The sequence below is a fragment of the Ambystoma mexicanum genome, chromosome 6q (assembly GCF_040938575.1).
Source record: "Ambystoma mexicanum isolate Mex_15411 chromosome 6q, UKY_AmexF1_1, whole genome shotgun sequence".
Lineage (NCBI taxonomy): Eukaryota > Metazoa > Chordata > Amphibia > Caudata > Ambystomatidae > Ambystoma > Ambystoma mexicanum.
The window spans coordinates 1,686,889,017-1,686,900,042 of record NC_090937.1 but is presented as its reverse complement, the minus strand read 5'-3'; the positions used below and the strand labels follow the sequence as shown (position 1 = coordinate 1,686,900,042).

At 45.6% G+C, this 11,026-nt stretch overlaps 1 protein-coding gene across 2 annotated transcripts in view; it reads right to left on the bottom strand.

Annotated features, from left to right (window-relative positions):
- Positions 1-1,118: 1,118 nt before the first annotated feature.
- Positions 1,119-11,026, bottom strand: part of LOC138517065 (zinc finger protein 268-like) — a 111,445-nt gene continuing 101,537 nt past the window's right edge. For both annotated transcript variants that reach the window (XM_069632574.1, XM_069632575.1), the window contains exon 4: positions 1,119-6,214. In XM_069632574.1, the coding sequence (XP_069488675.1) occupies positions 3,439-5,637 (2,199 nt within the window). In that variant the 5' untranslated portion in view covers positions 5,638-6,214 and the 3' untranslated portion in view covers positions 1,119-3,438. The remainder of the gene's footprint in view (positions 6,215-11,026) is intronic.

The window sequence follows — 11,026 nt, the reverse complement described above, 5'->3', positions numbered from 1 at the left end:
CAGTGAGATCCCATTCACTCGTTCATGATATACAAGAGTTCAATGCAGCCAGTGAGATCCCATTCACTCGATCATGATATTCCAGATGTGTCAGAGTTCAATGCAGCCAGTGAGATCCCATTCACTCGTTTATGATATACCAGATGTGTCCGAGTTCAATGCAGCCAGTGAGATCCCATTCACTCGATCATGATATTCCAGATGTGTCTGAGTTCAAAGTAGCCAGTGAGATCCCATTCACTCGTTTATGATATACCAGATGTGTCAGAGTTCAATGCAGCCAGTGAGATCCCATTCACTCGTTTATGATATACCAGATGTGTCCGAGTTCAATGCAGCCAGTGAGATCCCATTCACTCGATCATGATATTCCAGATGTGTCTGAGTTCAAAGTAGCCAGTGAGATCCCATTCACTCGTTGATGATATACCAGATGTGTCTGAGTTCAAAGTAGCCAGTGAGATCCCATTCACTCGATCATGATATTCCAGATGTGTCAGAGTTCAATGCAGCCAGTGAGATCCCATTCACTTGTTCATGATATACCAGATGTGTCAGAGTTCAATGCAGCCAGTGAGATCCCATTCACTCGTTCATGATATGCCAGATGTGTCAGAGTTCAATGCAGCCAGTGAGATCCCATTCACTCGATCATGATATTCCAGATGTGTCAGAGTTCAATGCAGCCAGTGGGATCCCTATTACTCGTTCATGAAATACCAGATTATCATGAGTTCAATGCAGCCAGTGAGATCCCATTCACTCGATCATGATTTACCAGATTATCATGAGTTCAATGCAGCCAGTGAGATCCCATTCACTCGTTCATGATATACCAGATGTGTCAGAGTCCAAAGCAGCCAGTGAGACCCCATTCACTCATCCATGATATACCAGATGTGTCAGAGTTCAATGCAGCCAGTGAGATCCCATTCACTCGATCATGATTTACCAGATTATCATGAGTTCAATGCAGCCAGTGAGATCCCATTCACTCGATCATGATATTCCAGATGTGTCAGAGTTCAATGCAGCCAGTGAGATCCCATTCACTCATCCATGATGTACCAGATGTGCATGAGTTCAATGCAGCCAGTGAGTGAGATCCCATTCACTCGTTTATGATATATGATATGATATATTTTATTTGTATCGCGCTCATACACAGATGTTTCAGAGCGCGACTAGGCAAGGGAGGGGAACAGGCGAGAAACAATATAACACAACAACGATCTTACTAGGCCCAGTGACATTGAGAACACGCAAGTGCATGGTAAAGGGAAAAAGTGCATGGAAGGGGGAGAGGGAAAGTGCGGAGTAGAGGAGAGCAGATAAATAATAATAAATAAAATAAATAGAAAATGAAGGCAATAAACAGTGGTCCTGCAGCCAGCAAGTGGCAAGTTCTGTGTTTAAGGCAGCAGACTGGGCAAGTCTGATAAGTGCAGAAAAAGAAGAACATGGGAGGGGGTGGCTGTATGGGTACAGATACAGTCCCCAGTGCAAGGGGCAGCCAGGAGACAGTGCAGGAGGGTGGCAGGGTGAGCAGGTACCTGGGCCCAGGGGACAAGGGTGGCCAGGTGCATGGTGCCAAGAGAGAGCAGATCAGCAGGGGAGAGGGGGAGCGAAGGCAGAAGCAAAGAGGAAGGTCTTGAGGTGCTTCTGGAACCGGAGATAGTTCTCCTCACGTTTTAGAGTGGCAGGGAGGCTGTTCCAGAGGGAGGCCCCAGCCGAAGATAGAGATCTACCCCCGCTCGTTTCTTTGAAAAACGAGCTGGGGGTAGATCCGGAGGGAGTTAGAGGTAGAGGAGCGAAGAGCTCAAGAGGGGAGGTATTTGCTGAGGGATAGCTGAAGGTATTTTGGACCCAGGCCCCAGAAAGCCTTGTGGACAATGCAGAGGGTTTTGAATTTAATCCTTGCTTCCACTGGGAGCCAATGGAGAAATTTCAGAGCTGGAGAGATACGATCCCAGGACTTGAGGCCAAGGGCAAGTCTCGCAGTCCTGTCCGGGATAAGTTGCAGAGGGCGGAGAGTAGAGGCAGGTAGATTTAGTAAGAGGCTGTCACAATAGTCCAATCTAGAGAGAACCAGAGGTTGGGAGACAGTGAGCTTCTAAGGGAAGGAGAGGAAAGGAAGAGTCCCTCTGAGGAGGTGCAGTAGGAAGTTTGACTTTTTAGAGACCTCAAGAGATATTGGCAGAGAAGGAAAGTGTGGAGTCAAAGATGACCCTGAGGTTCTTAGCCTGGCAGGTGGGGGTAGGAGGAGGGCCAAAGGAGGCCGGCCAGAGAGTGAGGGGAAAGGATGATGAAGTTGTGCTGATGAGGAGGATCTCCGTCTTGCTGGCATTCAGACAAAGATCATTGGCAGCACACCAATCTTGAATATGTGTCATATATGTCAGAGTTCCACATAGCCAGTGAGATCCCATTCACTCGTTCATGGTTAACAGGCAGCTCTGAAAGTTTACTGAAGCTTTTGCTGATCTCCCAAATAAGCATAAGAGGATCAGAGAGTTGTGACAGTAGAGTCGGTAGCAGTAGGAGTAGAGTAGCCTGGCCAACGGCAGAAAATAAAATATTAGGATATGGGGTTAAGGTGGACCCCTGGGGCACACTAAATGCTGTCACTCAGGGACTGAGGCGCCATAGCTACTTAGGTTCCATTCGGCTGGAAGGTTTGAATAGGTAGGGTCTCTGATGCAGGCATCCCTTAGATTAGGTAAGATCTAATGTTCACTGGTGTCAAAAGCAACCAAGAGGTCCAAGAGAATACTAAAGGCTTCCCATATTCACTGATGCAGTTTCTCGCCTGTATAGGTTCTGTAGCATCAACTACCCAAATGATTACTCATTTAGTGCTAGGCAGCCTTTTGGTAATGAATTTGTATGGCAGTACCCGAGTATATTGGAGGGTCTATAGATATTCATTCAACCACTGTGTTTTAAGGCTTTTTAAAAATGTTAGTGCCCAACCATTTGCCTTAGGTCCTTAGGCAAAGTGTTCCATAGGATTGGTACCTTAGTACAGAAGGTGCAATCTTCTTTTAGAATATTCTAGAAGGGATGCATTTGAAACAGCAGTGATTCAACCAATCGGAACGAGACACTATTTTTGTGCAAAGGAAACTGGGAATTATTTTGGTGACAGGCCTTCCACAGTTTTAATCAATAGCCATGCTAAACTCATTACCACTGAACACATGCTTTCTCCTCCCCGAAGCTTCAATTCCAGTGGATATTCCACCACAGGCATATCCTCACTCATGACTGATAAGAAAATCCTGCGTACTGAAGTGTTTCCCACACTCACTGCACTGAAATGGACCTTCATGGTCATCTTCTGTCTGGTGCCTAACTAGGTCGCTGTCCACATTCAGTGTGTGCACTGTTACGCTTTCTCACCTGTGTGTGTTGTTTGGTGGGAGATAAGATGTCCCTTCAAAAAGCTCTTCCCACATTCAGTTTCTCGCGTGTATGTGAGAACTGATGGTAAAGAAGACTTCCCTGCCGACAGAACCTTTTCCCGCATTCAATGCACTGATAAGGTTTCCCACCTGTGTGTGTTCTCTGGTGGCGAATAAGATCTCTCTTCATAATGAAACTGTTCCCACATTCAGTGCACTTATGAGGTTTCTCACCTGCATGAGTCCTCCGGTGGCAAATAAGGCCCCCCTGCTGTCCAAACCTTTTCCCACATTCAATGCACTCATAAGGTTTCTCACGTGTATGTGTTCTTTGGTGGCTAATAAGACCTGCCTTAAACATGAAGCCCTTCTCACATTCAGTGCACTTGTGAGGTCTCTCACCTCGATGCATTCTCTGGTGGCGAGTAAGATTTCCCTTCAAAAGAAAACTCTTACCACATTCATTGCACTCATGAGGATTCTGACCTGTATGCATTCTCTGGTGGGGAGTAAGCTGTCCCTTTGTAGCAAATTCTTTCCCACACTCTATACACTGATAAGGTTTCTCACCGGTATGTGTTCTCTGGTGGTGAATAAACTGCCCCTTCATAACAAACTCTTTCCCACATTCAGTGCACTCATAAAGTTTCTCACCTGTATGTATTCTCTGGTGGAGAGTAAGATTCCCCTTCAAAAAGAAGCTCTTCCCACATTCAGTGCACGCATGAGGTTTCTCGCCTGTATGTGAGAACTGATGGTAAATAAGACCTGCCTTGCGACTGAACATTTTCCCACATTCAGTGCACTCATGAGGTTTCTCACCTGTATGTGTTCTCAGGTGGAGAGTAAGCTGTCCCTTCTGAACAAACCCTTTCCCACATTCAGTGCACTCATGAGGTTTCTCACCTGTATGTGTTCTCAGGTGGAGAGTAAGTTTTCCCTTCTCAGCAAATCCTTTACCACATTCAGTGCACTGATGAGGTTTTTCACCTGTATGTGTTCTCTGGTGGTGAATAAGCTGTCCCCTTTTAACAAACCCTTTCCCACATTCCGAGCACTCATGAGGTTTCACATCTGCATGTGTTCTCTGGTGGTAAGTAAAGTGTCCCTTCTCAGAAAACTGTTTACCACATTCAGTGCACTCATGAGGCTTCTCAACTGTATGTGTTCTCAGATGGCGAGTCCGCTTTCCCTTCTCAGCAAATTCTTTACCACATTCATTGCACTGATAAGGCTTCTCACCTGTATGCGTTCTCTGGTGGTGAATAAGCTGCCCCTTCTGAACAAACCCCTTCCCACATTCTGTGCACACATGTGGTTTCTCACCTGTATGAGTTCTCTGATGGATCGTAAGAGATACCTTCCGAGCAAACCCTTTTCCACATTCAGTGCACACATGAGGTTTCTCACCTGTATGTGTTCTCAGGTGGAGAGTAAGATGTCCCTTCTGAGCAAATCCCTTCCCACATTGAGTGCACTGATATGGTTTCTCACCTGTATGTGTTCTCAGGTGGAGAGTAAGCTTTCCCTTCTCAGCAAATCCTCTCCCACATTCAGTGCACTCATGAGGTTTTTCACCAGTATGTGTTCTCTGGTGGTGAATAAGCTGTCCCTTTTTAACAAACCCTTTCCTACATTCAGTGCACTCATGAGGTTTCTCACCTGTATGTGTTCTCAGGTGGAGAGTAAGCTCTCCCTTATGTGCAAACCCTTTCCCACATTCAGTGCACTCATGAGGTTTCTCACCTGTATGTGTTATCTGGTGGATAGTAAGGTCTCCCTTCTGTGCAAACCCTTTCCCACATTCAGTGCACTCATGAGGTTTTTCACCTGTATGTGTTCTCAGGTGGAGAGTAAGCTCTCCCTTATGAGCAAACCCTTTCCCACATTCAGTGCACTCATGAGGTTTCTCACCTGTATGTGTTCTCTGGTGGATAGCAAGATTTCCCTTCTGTGCAAACCCTTTCCCACATTCAGTGCATTCATAAGGTTTCCCAGATGTATGTGTTCTCTGGTGGATAGTAAACTCTCCCTTATGTGCAAAACCTTTCCCGCATTCAGTGCACTCATGAGGTATCTCACGTGAATGTGTCGTCTGGTGGCAGATAAGTGTATTATGCAAATGGGCGCTATTCTCAAATTCATTTAACGGATGAGGTCTTTCACCTATGTCTTCACATGGGTAAAACGTATGTTCCTTTTTCGATAACACCTTTTCCCACATTCTGTTCATAGGTAGGGCTTCTGGCCAGTTACATTTGTGAGGTGCTTTAAAAGAGAACTCTTTCTATTGAACCATTTCCCAAATTCTGAAAGCAGATGAGCTTTTTCACGTGTAGGTCACTTCTGGTGACAAAGATTTTTCTTCTGACTGAAGCTTTTAAAATATTCAGGGCATGGATAATATTTGTCAATTCACATATACAGGTGTTACATTCGACATGTATGTAAAATAGCACATACATATGTTCTCTCAGAACTAATAGGCAAGAAAGCTTTTCTTACTGCACATCAAAGACTGTTGCTATCATTCTCAAAGTTGCTACCATTAGTCTGTAATGCTAGATATGTATTGTAGCGCTGTGCTGCTGGATGCTACAATGCATGTGTTGAATGGATGAAACCCAGCATGTATTCTATAGGCTTCTCAATCCCAGCTCCTGTATACTCTGAGAAGACAACTGGACCACACGCCTGTATCCGTCTAAGATGTTAGGAACCTCCACTGTGTATCGATGAAGCTTTGCACCTTATTAGTCCAGTGAATTTAACAATCAGTCTTGTTGCATTTCTGGGGGCTTCACAATCACCTAATGAAATTAAAGAAGCACAATATTAGTTTTAACACGTTCACAGTCGCCGGCATCACATGTTACAGGCAGAAAGGTTCTCAGTAATAGTGATGTGCATTAGTTAATTACTCACATAGTAACTACGGCTTTGACGTGTCACCTATTGGGGAAAGGCACACATGCAGGTGGCAGAGTAGTGGTCTTCGGATGATAAAATATAATGTGATAGAGGTGACATTCAGCAGAAATAGTGTGATTAATTCTTATTTAGAACCAATGAGTATCCAAGAGCATAAGGAAAAACAAATGAGACTGTGCGAGTGAGCAAAACATTTTCTGTGGATATTTTAAACATCAGGACCAAGCATGTGCATTTCTTCAGTTAGAATCCAACTCGTACATGAAAGCTCCCCATTTCCATGTATTACACATTGCACATACGTACAAACGATAAAGGCAGGTGTTTGACGCTAGGTGAGCAGCTTTGTCACCAATCGTACACATCGTTTGAGCAGTCTATTATGACATCAGTGATGACATCATTACCTTTGGACACATGTATACTGCCCCAAACACAAATATGTAAGCAACAGCACTATTGAAGAAGTGAGGGCTGAACTGAGATTTAAAGACAAAGCACCAATCTCTTCCCTCAGTGAAAATGGCACAGCCCATGCTGGCACTACTAATCTCTTCCCACAGGGAGAATGGCACAGCCCATGCTGGCAATACCAATCTCTTCCCACAGGGAGAATGGCACAGCCCATGCTGGCACTACCAATCTCTTTCCCCAATGAAAATGGCACAGCCCACGCTGGCACTACCAATCTCTTCACACAGGGAGAATGGCACAGCCCATGCTAGCACTACCAATCTCTTCCCTCAGTGAAAATGGCACAGCCCATGCTGGCACTACCAATCTCATGCCTCAGTGAAAATGGCATAGCCCATGCTGGCACTACAATCAAACCTAGAATTTAAACCAAATTAACTCCAAAACACATTATCCTTCCCCAGAATTGACAAAAAGAAGAAACGTGTGCCGGACCCCAATAGAATGAGATGTTTGGCAATGAGGCAAAATGTGTGGGGGTCTTCCCTCAAATCCCAAATATCACCCCATTTGCCATCCTTCTTGTTTTTACAAATGCCCAATTGCTATCTACTGCAGTTAATTGACCAGAAAAGTAACACCGTTATTGCCCTGTTGAAAGTAACATTGGTTAGTGTTCAGTAGGGGGCACCCTCAGCTGTATTTGTTGGGAGCATATGTAAAGTCGTCCTGGGTGGTCTTTTCACCGTTGTCATTATAGGAGGTGGAGCTACCCTACCAACTCCCCAGCTCACATCGGAGCATGGCGGAGTCCTGGTAGAGTCCTGTAGTCCACGGTGGGCTAGCGGAAAACGGAAGGAGAGCCCCACATACACGATTTTTGCTGCAGCCTTCTTCCAAGCAGAGGGAAGGATCTGCGCCTAATATATCTGGAGTTTGCGCTGCCTGTATCCTCTGCCTGCAATCTCTGAGGATTACTTGAGGACTACTTGGGGAAAACTAAGGTAATTTATGGCAATGTTAGGCCTGTAGGAAAACATTGGTAATACTGTCCCTCCTGATCTACGCCACTGTTGCTGGGACTATTTATAGTCTTACGGCCACAGTTGCAGTCTTTCCGGCATCAGGGTTACAGCCAGGGACAGCAGCAGTGCAGAATCTCTCTCTGAACTTTGGTCCGATTAAACAAAGCCGCCTATATCCTATGCACTCTTCCACTTAAGAAAACAGTCACTTTTTCCTGTTGCTAACCTCTCTTATTCATTACACCATTATATAATGTCCTCACTGCATGCTCCCTTGGCCCCTGTATTGCCCCAAAACATTCCCAGGGGACAGAGGGGGAGAGTCGGACTAAGGGGGCTCCTCGAGCTGTCGGGCGTTCCCTGTCCCTGGAGGCAGTGCCTACTTTCTATTAGTGTCTTTGTTGGAGGAAAGCTGTGCTGTGTTTTACCCATTTTGGGATTGAAGCTACAATTTGTTTGTTGTTACTTTTTTTTTTTAGTCTTAATTCCAGGTTCCTTTATATAGTGGCATTATGTTCTTCAGGTGAGGGGCCGCAAGTATATCTCTCCCCTTCCCTGTTGTATCTATTTGGAACAAAATAGTTGGGTTTGCATTTTCGTTGCATATCCACTGTCAGGCTCCATTCATTTTTAATATTTGGTTTATTTAATCTGTGCATGTGTCCTCAAATATGACACGCATTACTTACTATAATAGCATTTCTGATGATTGTATCTGCTTGGATTCACATGCTGTGCATATGGTCCGACATCCAGTGGTAACCGCAGAATATTGCATCATGTCTTTCAGGGACTGAAAGGGGACATCGGCATAGGCGTGTCTGTAACACTATCCCTATCATGACGTGTAGTGTACCCAAAATCCCTCACGCGCCGTGGTCCCTCCGATTGTATTTTTTCTGCCATGATGGAGCCCAAGGCTCTTGTGAGTGAGTACATGAAGAGAGAAAGTAGTAAGCCGTCTATGTTCCTTCCACCCTGAGCGGGGAGGTAGGGAGGGCGCATGTGAATCTAAGCAGATACAACCATCAGAAATGCTATTACGGTAAGTACCGCATGTCTTCTGAGGTTTGTTAATCTGCTTAGAATCACATGCTGTGCATAGACTAGTGAGCAGTACCCGGAGTTGGAGGTTGGTTGTGAGAAAGAACAGTAGAGAAAAGATGTCTTAGTACTGCTTGTCCCACCTGAGAATCAGACCTAGAATGAGTGTCTAGGCAATAGTGTTTTGTAAAGGTGTGTACAGAACTCCAGGTTGCCGCTTTGCAAATGGACTCTAGGGGAACATTTGCAATGAATGCTATGGACGCCCCAGTGCCCCGAGTAGAATGTGCTCTAGGTTTGAAGGGCAGTTCTCTCTTTGCAAGAGTGTAACATAGTGTGATGCATTTGACAATCCACCTTGAGATAGCTGATTTAGAGACAGGATCCCCCTCTCCACCAGCTGCCACTGAAATGAAAAATGGGTTTGTTTTCCTCAGTGGTTTCGTTCTTTCCAGGTAGAACATGACTGCCCTGTGCACATCTAGTGTGTGTAGGCTTCTTTCTGCAGTATTAGTGAGATTCTGCAAAAAGGTAGGTTGTACAATAGATTGGTTGACATGGAACTTCGAGATGAATTTAGGCGCGAATCTGGGATGAGTGCGCAGAACTACCTTATCCCTGTGGACTGTAACAAAGGGGTCTAGCACAGAAAGGGCCTGTAGTTCACGAACCTTTCTGATAGAAGTGATAGCCAGTAGGAAGGCCGTCTTATAAGTCAGGTCTTTTAGACTTGCTTTATGCATTGGCTCAAAGGGAGATCCCATGAGCCTTTTCAAAACCACATTTAGATCCCATCCAGGAGCTGGGTGAGAAATGGGAGTTTAATCCTCTTAACCCCTTCCATAAAGGCCTTAATCACTGGTATCTTCCACCACAACACCTTTGTTGTGATGTGGTGTAGGCTGAAAGAGCAGCCAGATGAACCTTTAGGGAATTGAAGACCAACCCAGTGTCCAACAAATGGGTTAGGTACAGCACGATGGAATGTATCCATTGTATTTTGTTGAACTGCTACCTATTATGCCCTGCCACCATTTAGCCTCTGCATACCCCACTTAGAAAATCAAATGTAGGCATTGTATTTTGTTGAATTGTGACCCACTTGTGACCTGTCTCTGAACTACCTAGCATTAGTCGCACGATCCCCCTGTCATTTCTGTCACATACCAGCTGCACACACACCAGCTGCACACACGCACACACACACACACACACACACACACAGCCACTCTCCACGATCATGATGCCCAAGAGTGCACCTCCCAATCATAGCATAGTTTCACTCTCCCGCACTCTCCCTGCCACACTCCGCTCAGCCAGCCTAACAGGCATCCTTATAGCCCTCACTATAATGGCCTCTATGCCTCCCCACATTTTCCCAGCAAACTTAACTCAGCGCCCAGCACTAAATTCACATGCCGCAGCACCAGACTACAACATCACACAGTCTCAGCCACCTAGCCTAGTCACCAGACTCCGCAATCTCAGAAATCAATCACTTCCTAGGTATTTACTCTGCTCACCCACACCCATCATGACTAGGAACACCAGATTAGGCGCCCGCACTGCACCACTACCCCACACTAAGATGAGCATAGGCACTGCCCCTCTCCCCCACCACCCCAACCTGCCTTTACACTATGTCGCACTAAGCCCCTCACTACCACACACCACAACAAGCACACTTCACCCCATACTAGTACCAACAAAAACCTCAAAGGCAAACAACACCCACCTCTTAAATGTGCACTACTGAACGTATGCTCACTACCTGCACATGCCCTCGAGATAAATGATCTACTATCCACACTTAATCTGGACTTACTTTGCATCACCAAATCCTGGCTCAATGATACCTCCTGCCCAGCCATCGCACTAGCCCTACCCACAGGCTACACCATCCTTAGGCAAGATAGATGTGATAAAATTGGAGGAGGCGTCGCCCTTATCCACAAAGACTCACTATCCATCAGATTAGCAGACCATAGTACATGGGGTGGTAATGCTGATATCCTATCAGCCAAGCTCACGCTCTCCCCCAATAATCTAATCAACATCCACATCCTATACAGACCTCCCAGACTCCTAGCTGACTTCCAAGAGCACCTCTCCCATCGACTTAGCAACAACATTAAAATGTCCTCCAAAATCCTTCTATTAGGAGACTTACATTTAGGATACAATGATCCTAAGGATAAATCCGCCGCA